The sequence below is a fragment of the Rhinoraja longicauda genome, chromosome 20 (genome assembly GCF_053455715.1).
Source record: "Rhinoraja longicauda isolate Sanriku21f chromosome 20, sRhiLon1.1, whole genome shotgun sequence".
Taxonomy (NCBI): domain Eukaryota; kingdom Metazoa; phylum Chordata; class Chondrichthyes; order Rajiformes; family Arhynchobatidae; genus Rhinoraja; species Rhinoraja longicauda.
Genome location: NC_135972.1, coordinates 11325255 through 11339701, shown reverse-complemented (window position 1 = coordinate 11339701; position 14447 = coordinate 11325255). Strand labels below are relative to the sequence as shown.

Here is a 14447-nt window from a genome sequence, read left to right as displayed (position 1 = left end):
AGAGGCACCATTAGTTTCTCTTACACTAGGTTCCTCCAGAAATCCAAATTGCAGACAGTGCAGGAGAGAAGTCCTATTTGACTATGTGATCAGGGATATCTACAACCCCACAGATTCTCTTGACATTCCGAAGCAGTTTCTGTATCAGTCAAAGATATCTGCCATGCTGATCTAATTCCTTATTAATAGGCAGTTGTTAGCATCCAGAAAAGGCCTTTGGCGATTATTCAAATACTTCCATTATCATTCAGCTGACTACAGAAGGTCAAGCTGCTGATAAACATGCTTACAATTGCAGAATTGCTTATTTACTGAAAATAAGGTTTATCGTCATTTCTGTGGCTTCTGTACATGGACGCAAAACTCACTGTGGCAGGCATACAAGAAAAGACACAAAGGATGCAAGGAAAAATTATTTTGCTCATAAATACGTCAATGAATGATAGAAATTAGGCAGTTTCCATTTACGTCAGCCTGACTGCATCACTTTCGTAACTGTCAGAATTGATAATAACCCTCATATCAAACAGTTCCTTTCCATGCAGCACAGAAATGGGTTCATTGGCCCACCACATCTGCGTTGACCATGATGCCAAGCATTATTGTCAGACATATTTAAAGTTCGCCTTTCCTTTTCAGACTTGGAATTATTACAGTCCAAAGTAGACAATGAAAACAGAAACTTATGCTTATCAAATCTTCATTTAAATGGATCTGCTTAAATGGAGGCAAAACTGGGTGGCATCAGCAATGGCTGCCTCGCCAACAAGTCTGTCTGTCCATTCTTCTGTTTTTATTATTTTAAGTACATGTTAAAGAGTATGTTTTAGTAGTGTTCCTTGGTTTGTTTTATGTAGAGTGTGAGGGGCAGGAGCTGGGGAAAATCTTTTCCAATCTCTTACCTCGACGGCGATGCAATATTTTCCCGTATCGTATCTCCGTCCCCACTGTGGCCTAACATCGTGCAGTGGTGCGGCCTTTCCTGGAGATCGACCCGGCGCTTCAACTGCGGGCATGGCGCGGACTTACCATCGTGGAGCTTTGGTAATTCCTTTGCCGGGGATCGACCGTGGAGAGCTTCAACTGCTTTTTACCTTCCATCACAGTGAGGAACGTGGGGAGCCACTGTGGTGGATGTTTATGTTAAATTTATTTTATGTGGCTGTGTGTCTTGTTGCTTTTCACTTAGTGTGGCTGTATGGTAACTCAAATTTCACTGTACCTTAATTGGTACATGTGACAATAAACTGACCTTGAAACCTTGACACCTTGAAAAACTGACAATGAAATTTGAATTAATTCCAAAAGGAGAAGATTTTGACGGCAATGCGATGTTGAGACTAATATGGTGACTTGTGGATAATTATTCTGAAGGTTTGTTCTAACATCCTGTTCCAATGTGAGACATCATGACATGGATTCTATATGTTTAGAAGGGCCATGTTGCAGTTCTACTATCTCTTATTTGGGCAGCAATGAAGTGTGAAGTTGATTTAACAAGACCATATTGAGATGTCAATGTACAGATAATGCTCAACAATCCCTCCCTGAAGCTTCAATGAGCACCGGATGTGACAACCTAAGGTCATAGCCAATGTATTTGGAAGCATTTCTGCGGATAGTGAAGTTAAACATTGGCATTCTTGAACTTTTCAGAGTTTAAGGATGAGAGAGCTTCATTCCTGTATGAAGTGACTGTTACTTATTCTTTGCAAATTGGGGAGATGGAACCTTGAAATGCAATTTACTTAAAATGTCTGGCTCCTTGAAACTGTTGGGGAGGGAGTTGGGAGTATTAATCCCGGAGCTTGGAGATAGTGACTTGCTGATCAATGTTCCAACCAAAGACAGGAAAACATAGTGGTGAGTTTATTAGGGTGTACAGCTCGTACCTTCAAATACTCATTGCCTAGTTTCAGAATTATGGCACAGCTTGAGATGAACTCAGTTGGCATCTTCTCTTAGGCATGTCTACCCATGTCTAAGCACTACTCGATGTTCAAATTGGCAGGCATGTCTAAACACTAATAGATTAGCTACAGAAATGGGCAGAACAGTGGCTGATGGATATAAATCCATGCAAGTATGAGATGTTCCACTTGGAAGGTCAAATGTAAGGTGAAGATATACAGTTGATGGCAAGGTATGTAACAACATTGATGTACAGAGGGATCTTGGGGTCAAAGTCCAAAACTCCTTGAAAGTTGCAGCACAAGTAAATAGAGTGATAAAACAAAAGGCATATGATATACTTGCCTTCATTGATTGGTACTTTGAGTATTAGAGCCAGGAAATAGTGATGCGTCTTTAAAATAATTTAGTTAGGCCGCATTTAGAGTATTGCATTTAGTTCTGGTTGCCCCATTAGGATGTGGAGGCTTTAGAGAGGGTGCAGAACAGGTTTACCAGAATCCTGCCTGGAATAGCGGGTATATGCTGAGTGAGGTTGGACAAATTTGCATTACTTTCTCTGAGGGTGATGGGAGATCTGATAGGTATGTAAAATCCCGAGAAGGAGACTATCAGAACAATTTTTCTCAGGGTTGAAATGTCAAAGACAAGAGGCCGCAGCTTTATGGTGAGAGGGGGCAGATGTGCGAGGCAAGTTTTACACTGAAGGTGTAATGTGCCCAGAACATGCTGCCCGGAACATGGAGGCAGATGCACTAGTGACATTTAAAAGACTTTTCGAAAGGCAGGGAATGGAGGATATGGATCATGTTTAAGCAGATGGATTAGTTTACCTTGGAATCATGCTCACCACAGTCATTGTGAGTCAAAGGATGCGTTCTTGTACTCTACTTTTCTATGTTTTAAGTTCTACTAGACAAAGTGGATCCGTTGGGCCCAAACCTCTCCTGCATTGGTGCAGCACCCTGTCCTCCCCCCACTCCCCTCTCTCCTCAACCCCTCTCCCTTCTCCCCCACTCCCCCGCCCTCCTCCCTCCCCTCCTTTTAAACTTTAAAATGTGAATAACTTAAAAAATATAACACCGATTTCAATAAAACTACTTGCATTATCACTAAAGTAACAATGGTGAGTAAGGTGGGCCTAAAATTCTCGCGCTATCGTGCACCATTTTGGCTGAAATTCAGTCACAAACAAGATAACAATCAAGAGTTTTAGTATATAGATGTTCCCAGAGGAAAATTTAAGTTGAGATTTTCTTATCGGCACACCGCTTTTCATATAAGCAAAAACACCATTCCTCACAATTGCTTTAGGCAACATTTAAATACAGTGGTAGCATTATCAGCAGCAGAGTTTTAATCCTCCTGCTAGGAGAAAATGAATGCCTAAGTGATCAGCATTCTTTTTTTTTCTTTCTAATAAATGGCTACTCATCTAAAATATCTCTTCAATGTTGTTGTCAATAGAGGCTGCAGTGTATATTATTTCCATCATTTTCAATGAGATGAGTTTTTTCTCATATCAGTTTTAAATGGCCTCCCCCTTATTCTTAGACTGTGGCCCCTGCTTCTGGACTCCCGCAGCATTGGGAACATTTTTCTTGCATCTAGTTTGTCCAGTCCTTTTATAATTTAATACGTTTCTATAAGATCCCCCCTCATCCTTCTAAATTCCAGTGAATACAAGCCCAGCCTTTCCAATCTTTCCTCATTTGACAATCCCACCATCCCGGGGATTAACCTCGTGAACCTACGCTGCACTGCCTCAATAGCAAAGATGTCCTTCCTCAAATTAGGAGACCAAAACTGCACACAATACTCCAGATGTGGTCTCACCAGGGCCCTGTACAACTGCAGAAGTGCTTCTTAACTCCTATACTCAAATCCTCTTGTTATGAAGGCCAACATATCATTAGCTTTCTTATAATAATAATAATAATAATAAACATTTATTTTTTATAGCGCTTTTCCAAATGCTCAAAGACGCTTTACAAAAACAGTCAAGACATAAAAACAAACAGACAAACTATCCTGACGGAGAAGCGGCGAACAAATAGCGCCAGCATCCTCTCACGTCAGGGTCCGGCAGTAGACAATAAAGAACACAAGACACACAATTACAATTTTTAACACAAACAGCCATCACGGTGATTGCTCCAGGCACACCCTCACTGTGATGGAAGGCAAAGAAAAGTCTTATCTCCTCCTCACTCTTCTCCCGTGGTGCCACGAGGCGATCGAGGCTCCCGACTTTTGAAGTCCCCACCGGGCGATGGAAAGTCCCAGGGCCGAGCCGAGCAGGCCGATGAAGGTCCTGAGCCCCCACCGGGCGATGGAAAGTGCCGCGGCCAGGCCACGCAGGGCGATGAGGGGCCTGCGAGCGGGTCGATCAAACCTCGCGCTTCGGGGTGGTCGAAGCTGCTACGGCTGGAGCTCCCGAAAGCCGGTCGCCAGCCAGGAACCTGCGAGCTCCCGATGTTGCAGTCTGCAGGGCCCACGGCCGAAGCCTCCGAGATGGTAAGTCCAGGCCCTGCGACCGGAGTCTTCAAGGTCGATCCCAGCTGGAGGCCGCCGACTCCACGGTGTTAGGCCGTAGCACGAACGGAGACACAACACGGTAAAGGTCGCATCTCCGTTGAGGAGGAGATTGGAAAAAAAGGTTTCCCCCACCGCCCCACATAAACAGAGTTAAAAATAAATCAAAAGAAACATTTAAACGATAACAAAGACAAAAACAAAAAAAAGACAGAGAGACTGCCGGTGAGCCGCAGCTGCAGAACGCAGCCACGCCCCCTCATTCTTCACTGTCTGCTGTACCTGCATGCTTACTTTCAGTGACTGGTGTACCAGGACACCCAGGTCTTGTTGCACTTCCCTTTTTCCTAATCTGACACCATTGAGATAATAATCTGCCTCCTTGTTCTTGCCGCCAAAGTGGATAACCTCACATTTATCTACATTATACTGCATCTGCCCACTCATTCAACCTGTCCAAGTCACCCTGCAACCTCCTAGCATCCTCTTCGCAGTTCACACTGCCACCCAGCTTTGTGTCACCTGCAAATTTCCTAGTGTTACTTTTAATTCCATCATCTAAATCATTAATATATATATATAGTAAACAGTTGCGGCCCCAGCACAGAGCCTTGCGGCACTCCACTCGCCATTGCCTGCCATTCTGACAGGGACCCGTTTATTCTTACTCTTTGTTTCCTGTCTGTCAACCAAATCTCTATCCATGTCAATACCCAACCCCCAATGCCATGTGCTCTAATTTTGCCCACTAATCTCCTGTGTGGGACCTTACCAAAGGCTTTCTGAAAGTCCAGATACACTACATCCACTGGCTCTCCTTCATCCATTTTACTTGTCACATCCTCAAAAAAATCCAGAAGATTAGTCAAGCAGGATTTCCCCATCATAAATCCATGCTGGCTTGGACCAATCCTTTTACTGCTATCCAAATGCACTGTTATTACTTCTTTAATAATTGACTCCAGCATCTTCCCCACCACCGATGTCAGGCTAACTGGTCTATAATTCCCCATTTTCTCTCTCGCTCCTTTCTTGAAAAGTGGGATAACATTAGCTGCCCTCCAATCCACAGGAACTGATCCTGAATCTATAGAACATTGGAAAATGATCACCAATGCGGCCACGATTTCTAGAGCCACCTCCTTGAGCACCCTGAGATGCAGACCATCAGGCCCTGGGGATTTATCAGCCTTCAGTCCCACCAGTCTACCCAATACTATTTCTCGTCTGATGCAAATTTCTTTCAGTTCCTCTGTCTCCCTAGATCCTCTGTCCTCAAGTACATCTGGGAGGTTGTTTGTGTCTTCCTTAGTGAACACAGAACCAAAGTACCTGTTCAACTCTTCTGCCATTTCCTTGTTCCCCATGATAATTTCACCTGTTTCTGCCTTCAATGGACCCACATTTGTCTTTACTAATCTTTTTCTCTTAACATACCTCAAGAAGCTTTTACTATCCTTCTTTATATTCTTGGCTAGTTTACCCTCGTACTTCATCTTTTCACCCTGTATTGCCCTTTTTGTTACCTTCTGTTGCCCTTTGAAAGTTTCCCAATCCTCTGGCTTCTGGCTGCTCTTTGCTATGTTATACACCTTTTCTTTTAGTTTTACACTGTCCCTAATTTCCGTTGTCAGCCAAGGTTGCCTCTTACTCCCTATAGAATCTTTCTTCCTCTTTGGAATGAATGATCCTGCTTCTTCTGGATTATGCCCAGAAATTCCTGCCATTGCTGTATCACCATCATTCCTGCTAGGATCCTTTTCCAGTCGACCTTGGCCAGCTCCTCTCTCATGCCTTCATAGTCCCCTTTGTTCAACTGCAACACTGAATCTTCTGATTTAACCTTCTCCCTCTCAAATTGCAGATTAAAACTTATCATATTATGGTCACTACCTCCTCGTGGTTCCGTTACATAGAAACATAGAGACATAGAAAATAGGTGCAGGCCTTTCGAGCCTGCACCGCCATTCAATATGATCATGGCTGATCATCCAGCTCAGTAACCCGTACCTGCCTTCTCTCCATACCCCCTGATCCCTTTAGCCACAAGGGCCACATCTAACTCCCTCTTAAATATAGCCAATGAACTGGCCTCATCTACCTTCTGCGGCAGAGAATTCCACAGACTCACCACTCTCTGTGTGAAGAAATGTTTTCTCATCTCGGTCCTAAAAGACTTCGCCCTTATCCTTAAGCTGTGACCCCTGGTTCTGGACTCCAACATCGGGAACAATCTTCCCGCATCTAGCCTCTCCAACCCCTTAAGAATTTTATATGTTTCTATAAGATCCCCCCTCAGTCTTCTAAATTCCAGCGAGTACAAGCCTAGTCTATCCAGTCTTTCTTCATATGAAAGTCCCGCCATCCCAGGGATCAATCTGGTGAACCTTCTCTGTACTCCCTCTAAGGCAAAAACGTCTTTCCTCAGATTAGGAGACCAAAACTGCACACAATACTCCAGGTGCGGTCTCACCAATGCCCTGTACAACTGCAGTAGAACCTCCCTGCTCCTAAACTCAAATCCTCTTGCTATGAATGCCAGAATGTTACCTTGTTCCCATACTAAATCTGGTTCATTAGACAACATTATATCCATAATTTCCTTCTCCCTGGTAGGCTCCAGTACAAGCTGCTCTAAGAAATCATCTCAGAGGCACTCTACAAACTCCCTTTCTTGGGGTCCAGAACCAACCTAATTTTCCCAGTCTACCTGCATATTGAAATCTCCCATAACCACAGTGACATTACCTTTATTACATGCCAATTGTAACTCCTGCTGCAACTTGCACCCTATATCCAGGCTACTGTTTGGGGGCCTGTAGATAACTCCCATTAGTGTCTTCTTATCTTTACAATTCCTCAATTCTATCCACAGCGACTCTACATCATCAGTCCCTATGTCACCCCTCGCAAAGGGCTGAATTTCATCCCTCATCAACAGAGCTACCCCACCTCCTCCGCCCACCAGCCTGTCTTTTCTATATGACGTATAACCCTGAATATTCAGTTCCCAGTCCCGATCCTCCTGCAGCCATGTCTCTGTAATCCCCACAATGTCGTATCTACCAATCTCAAACAGAGCCTCAAGCGCACCCACATCACTTCTTACATTTTGCACATTCATATATAATACTTTCAATCTATTACTCACCTCACCTTTCACATCAATTCCTATTTCACTTGGCCATACTCTCCTATCCCTTCGTGAGTTTTCTGTCCAGTTAATTCTGGTGTCTTTCTTAACTTTTTCTATACTCTCTTTCCCTTTAACTCCATCCTTGTATTTCCAATTTGTCTCCCCCCCCCCACCCACTATTTAGTTTAAACCCACCCATGTAGACAGTGAAAGACAGCAAAAAAATCAGTGAATCCTCAAGATTGCTGAAGGCTTTCAAACGGTTAGCCTGATTCACCATACACCAGATCATGTACAATTGATTTACTGTATGTAGAGCATATGATTTTGAATGTCACAATCATGTGCTTTGCATATATCAACAGTTTTTTTTAGTATTCCACTATCCTACCACAGAAACCTCTGTCCCTGCTAAATGCAAAACTACCATTCCTCATGATTCTGGCCTCTTAAATGTGATCTGTCGGCCCCATTTAAAATATCACAGACATTATCAACAACAGTGTTTTAAGGCTCCTGTCCAGGAATAATTGAATTACTAAGCCATCATCATTCATATGTTTTTCGTTCTAATAAAAGGCATCGTCGTCTTTGCTTCCACAAAGGCAACAGGGCACTCCCACGCTAAATTCTCTCCTCAAAACCCTCCAACTCTTTACTCTTTTTTTCCTGCTGAAGAATAATATCTTTCAAATTCTGGTCATTCATTCATGCCTTTTAATGTTAGAGAAATTGTGTCGTTATTGTAATCATCCTCATTAAAATTAGAAAGGGAAATTACCAATTACTTTGGTTGTTCAGACTACTTTTAAAAGCCCCCTTGGCACACACCGTGTTCCTGCATTATAAACAAATTAAATTCTGTGGATGATTACTATTATTTTACCTCATTGTCAGGGACTGAATCAATTTCCATACATAAATCAGCTGTGTCTTAATATTTAAATTTAGAGTGTAAAATTAATTTAGGTCACAGTGGACCTAAGTGGCTGCCTACACTACACTACCTCTTATATTAGCTTCCATGGTAATCAATGGAATATTGGACAAGGCATGCTCCATGGGATGCTCCTCTTTTTATCCTATCAGCCACAGCAAACCTCTACTCTTAGACTCAACAATTCTCCGAATCAAATTCAAAATGGATGCAAGTTCACGGGCAGTTTAAAGATTATTTTATTTATAAAAGAGGTTGCAATGTGAACATAAGAAGAAGTATAAACTGAGAATGTGTACGAAGGAACTGCAGATGATGGTTTAAACCAAAGATAGACACAAAAAGCTGGAGTAACTCAGCGAGACAGGCAGCATCTCTGGAGAGAAGGAATGAGTGACGTTTCGGGTTGAGACCTTCTTCAGACTTCTGAAGAAGGGTCTCGACCCGAAACATCACCCATTCCTTCTCTCCAGAGATGCTGCCTGTCCCGCTGAGTTGCTCCAGCTTTTTGCATCTATCTTCGGTATAATCAGAGAATGGTGGAAGTGCTCAGCAGGCAATGTAGTATCTGGGAAGAGAAAAACAAAGTTAATGTTTCTGGTCCATATGGCAAAGGATCTCAGAACTAAAATATTAAGTCTGTTTCTCCTTCCAGATTCTGTTAGCCTGCTCATGTGTTTTCAGCACTTTGTTTTACTTGTCATTGCCACTGAAATGAAAAGGCAGTTAAGAGGAAAGTGTGTTGGGAGTTTTGGAGTCAAACCGTGTTCAGTTTCATGGTAAACTGGTGATACTGCACAGCATCTTCTATTCCTGCAGCTGGTGACCATAGAAGAAGGGAGGTGACCCTACCAAAAGCCTCTGCATTCTGATCTTTTGGATAGGGTCACAGGCCATTCTTCTACAGTCACCAGCTGTTGTCTCCTTTTTTCCAAGTTGTGCATAGGAATATGGTGATTTCAAAACCCCAAATGGGTACACACTGCAGTGCACTCCAGACTGATGAAGATGCAAAATCTTATTTTCAGGACTCTAATGGCATACTCCACTACTAAACTGTTGTTGCAAGGGTGTTGCTGTGTCGAAGCTCAACTGGAGTGGTGTATGCACAGTTAAAAAGGTCTATCTCCCCTTCCCCTCCCCCCTTCCCCCTCCCCTTCTCCCCTCCCCCTCAAGACAGTACTGTCTGCTGAAAATGCTTGGCAATGTAGACTCCCTAGAGGTGTAAAATTTGTGTGTACTTTTAGAAAACATTACATTGATTTACGAGAAAATCTTTTTCATGATCAATTATTACGTTTACATTCAGGGAGAGTAAATTCTTTTCATTGATTCTCCAGGAGAGTCCTCATGGGAACATGTGGCAGTCAAGTGTGGCCTTTACATTTGGAAACCAGCATTGCTGTAAAATCCCAGTGCATAAAGAGATAGATAGGTGCATCTTTAGTTTGAGCATCTTTCGTACTCAACAAACGCGAATCATAATTTCCCGCTCCTGACAGGTGATTGCAATCTAAGGTATTGTAGTTAGAACCTTTGTCTTTGTCTCGTACCCACCTGCATTCCCCGATAACACATTTATTACAATGTATCACCCAAGTTTAGGGTTCTAACTCTTTCAAGGAAATTTTTGAATAATCTTCTAAGTTCATATATGGCACACGTTGACCAGAAGAAAACATTATCATTTGTAACGTCATTGTGGTTCAAAAGTTAAAAACATTTTCTACTTTCTAAAATACTGTCACAGAAAATATGGAAGTAGAGACTTACCCCAGTTCCATCCCCGACCCAAGCTAACGTTACAGTGGAACCATCATCATCCTCAAATGTGTTCTGAAAAAAAAAAAGTTGCTAAAATTTTCAAAAGGTACTAATGCATTTTCTAAAGAAACGTCAATCTCTGCCAATGACAAATGAGAATGTGGAACATTTAAGCTTTCATTCCAAAGACTTTAATGTTTTACACTAACAACATAGGTTCACTGATTTAACCAGCACACTTGTAACATGTGAATAACAAATTGAAACACTGGATTTTAAAGAAAGTCCAACTCCACCAAATATACATTCAGAAGTCACAATATCGTTATGGTTTGAAATAATGCAAGTATACTGCTCATTTTCATTGCACCAATAATTTTTTTATTTTTTTTAAACAATATTTAAAACAATGGGTATACATTATAGTTGAAAATTAACAGAAAAAAACAATAGCAATAAAGTCTATATAAGCAAGCACGAAATGCATCGTTCATTTGCATTAATTCCATTCTTAACTCCTCTATTTTGTCAACATCCACCCTATTTCCTATATTTGTTTCCAAAGTCTTTGACTGCAGTGTTAACTCTCTAATCCATTGACATGTTTCATACACTTCATTTTTAGACTTATCCAGTTATAATACTAACCTACTGCAGTACGAAATACCTCTAATCAAAGTCAGAAACATTTGTGACTGTGACAAGGATTCACTATTCCTCCTTATCCTATATGAACCAACTGCAAACCTATGACCCAGATGATAATATGATCTATCACCTCATTTTTTAATCTGAAGAAGTCTTTACTTGCCTTTTCCCATTACTTATCATGGGTAAGCCAAAAAAATCAATTTAAGACTTGGTCACATATCTCAGCATCTTTATCTCCAAAATCTCCAAAGCATTCATCTTTGACTTCCTATTGATCATTGCAAGCTAGAAAGTTCAGATCCCCACATGGTGCAACAGAAAACGTGCAGCTTCATCTTACGCTCACCCACTGCCTGATATTGCCAGAACATTTGGCAGCCATCCATTCCCAAATGATATTTTAACTGAACACCAAGATTGAAAACATCGCCTTCATTCCTTTTTATCTACTCCACACCATCTCACTCTACTGTTACCAACTCGTGGGAGGAAAAAGACCATTCAAAAAGATAGCTTCTTTATTAACCACAAGATGTCTTTCCAAACACATTTCACAAAGATCACCGTTTCATCCTTTTATTCTTATCTGTACCAGCCCATCAGCCCTTGAAATCCTCATGTGTGTTTATTCACAACAGATCTAACCATTCCAACAATAAATTGGATTCTTCCGGGGATTTTTTCTGATGAAACTTCATTGATTTGAAACAGATGATACCCAACCTGCTGAGCATTTTCAATGTTTTCTCGTTCTTTTCAATTGCTTCCCTGGCTGTCTTTCCATCTTCCACACTTCATTAAAAAAAGTGTAGTTCTTCTAAAGCTCTGCTCATCATATTCTAGCTAATACAGTCCTGCTCAACTATGGTATTTTCTTGATTGGCTGGCTACATGAATTCCTATTCCACTGATACCTAGTTTTAAATTACTATATAAAGGGACAAGATTCCAACTTCACCACCCCAAATTTTCACCTTCTCTCCTAGAGCTGCCTTGCTTCATTCCTGTTCTTTGGCCTCAGATTGGGTGTCACTTTGACATATTTCAATTAGAAATACCACTAGTGAATTGGGGCAAGCCTAACATGAGACCTTCTGACAAAACACATCTAGGGTTTAAAAAAATCTCAATGCATTCCAATGACAAAAAGGTTGTGTCCATGGTGAAAAGATAGCTCGATGTCAGTGGAAATAGGAAAAGTCTAAAACACAGAAATCCGAGGTAGATCAGTATAGTTAAAAGGGGTTTAAAAATGTTGCCAAAGTCAATGTTGAAACCAATTATTTTTTAATCTAATTCCAGAGAGATATGTGGGTGATGTGCAGAAGGGAAAAGGTGAGAGGAGGGTGATGTGACTGAAAACAAGAGGGAAGGGGAGGGTAACATTTAATGGGAAACACTGAATTTTTCAATTTCAGGTAACCCACTCCCACCCCCTCTCGGTCCCCCCACCCACCCAGTGTTCCTTTCCCACTTCCACCAGTGCAACCACATTTATCCCCACATTTAACCAATGCATTCCCCCCTTTCGTCACATTTTCTCACCATTATCACTTCCCCACCAGTTACCTAGACATCAACCTCCTTAACCTGGTTACATCTGCCATCATCCACATACCTAACACCCAGGGTTTCTTCTTCCTTAATTCAGTTTTCCTATCCTCCCCTCCCCAGACCCCCCACCTGGTTCCATTTATCCATCAAGCCTCCTTTGCATGGTTCCAACTATCACCTACCAGTCTCTGCCTCTGCCCTTCCCCATCCCCTCACGAAGCTAATTCAATCTGCCTCATTTTCATTATTCTGTTTTCATCTATCACTTAGTAAGATCTGTTTTTAAATTCCCCCTCCCACTCTCCCATCTGGCCCCATTTCCCTATCATCAATCCACCGTCTTTCCCTTCACTTTCACTTCTATATACTAGCCAACTCCTCTTTAGCCATGATCGCATTGAATGGCGGTGCTGGCTCGAAGGGCTGAATGGCCTACTCCTGCACCTATTGTCTATTGTCTATTGTCTATCCTTTTGCCTCCACAGATGCTGCTTGACCTGCCAAGTTCTTCCAGCAGTTTGCATTTTATTGAAAACGTTTTATTTCAAATGAGCTAGATCTGATAGAACTGTGTGGATGGGATACAAACTGCAATGACCCCATCATCCTGCCAGAGAAGCATTCATATAATTTTTTGACATCTGTAGTCCTTAACTCGTTTGTTGTTTTTGGCACTTCTAAGAAAGATGTTCACGGAAGGCAATAAAAAAAATAGTGGGAAACTAGGTTTTGCTGAAACAGATAGAAGCAGGCATTACTTTGCACTTCCAAGGAAATTATTCAAATTTTAGATCTGAAATCAAATTAAAAATTCATGAAAAATGATATCATTTTCCATTTTCCGTTATAGGCACAAATGAACTGATATATTAGTTGTGAAAATTGAAGCAATGAAATGATCATGTAAAACCAGTTAATCATACTAAAATAGGACAAAACTATCAAAAAATACCCCACTGCTATAAAGGCACTAAATGTAGCCGCCAAGGAACGCAGGGGCGATACATAATAAGAGACTGTGAAATCGACAGAAGGATGTAGGGTTGGGTGTTTATGCGTGCTATTTTCATGATATTTATTTTAGTTGTTTATCTTTTTTAAAATATTTTACCTTGTATGTATCGTTAGCTTTTAGAAATGTTTGAATGGGGCACTGACTGGCTGACATTTTACAATTTCGTTGTACATGGCTCATGTTACAATGACAATAAAGGAACTATTCTATTCTATTCTTTAAATAAAACTAAACAACTAAACTTCATGCAATGTAACATGTGTGCTCTTGAAATTTCATCCCAGTATTTAAAAAAATACTTTATGATATAACTTTTATAACTGACACAAAATCAAAGGAAACATTCAAAACTGAGAGGCTCTGAAACATCACACAAACCAACCTCCTCCTCCATCAACTCCATTTACACTTCACACTGTATCGAGGAAAACAGCCAACATAATCAAGAATTACTCACACCCGTCTTTCTCTCTTCTCTTTCCTGTCAGGCAGAAGATATAAAAGCTCGAAAGAATATACCACCAGATTCAAGAATAACTTCTTCCTACTGTTATCAGGCTCCTGAACAGACCTCTCATATGCTAGAATGAATTACCTGATCTTTCAAAATACCTTCTGCACTGTTTCTGTAGCTATCACACTATATTTTGCATTCTGCTTATTTTCTATTTTGCATTACCTGATGCACTCATGCATGGTATGATTTGCATGGATAACATTCAAAACAAAGTTTTTCACTGTATCTTGGTCCACGTGACAATAATAACCCAATACCAATCCGACAACTTTTCTGCTTCAAGGGCAACAAACAATGCAAGAGAAGAACTTGTCCTTCCATTGATTTAATGGAAACCAGCAAGAAAAAAAATCAATGTGAACCACCAAATGGTATTTATTCTAATCAACTCTGACAAAAGTAAGTCTATGAAAACGCAACATTGGCA

General features: G+C 41.1%; 1 protein-coding gene across 1 annotated transcript in view; it reads right to left on the bottom strand.

Annotated features, from left to right (window-relative positions):
• Nucleotides 1-14447, bottom strand: part of LOC144603563 (sortilin-like) — a 120624-nt gene that overhangs the window by 90246 nt on the left and 15931 nt on the right. The window contains exon 2 of the mRNA XM_078416947.1: nucleotides 10293-10355. Coding sequence (XP_078273073.1) covers nucleotides 10293-10355 — 63 coding nt within the window. The remainder of the gene's footprint in view (nucleotides 1-10292; nucleotides 10356-14447) is intronic.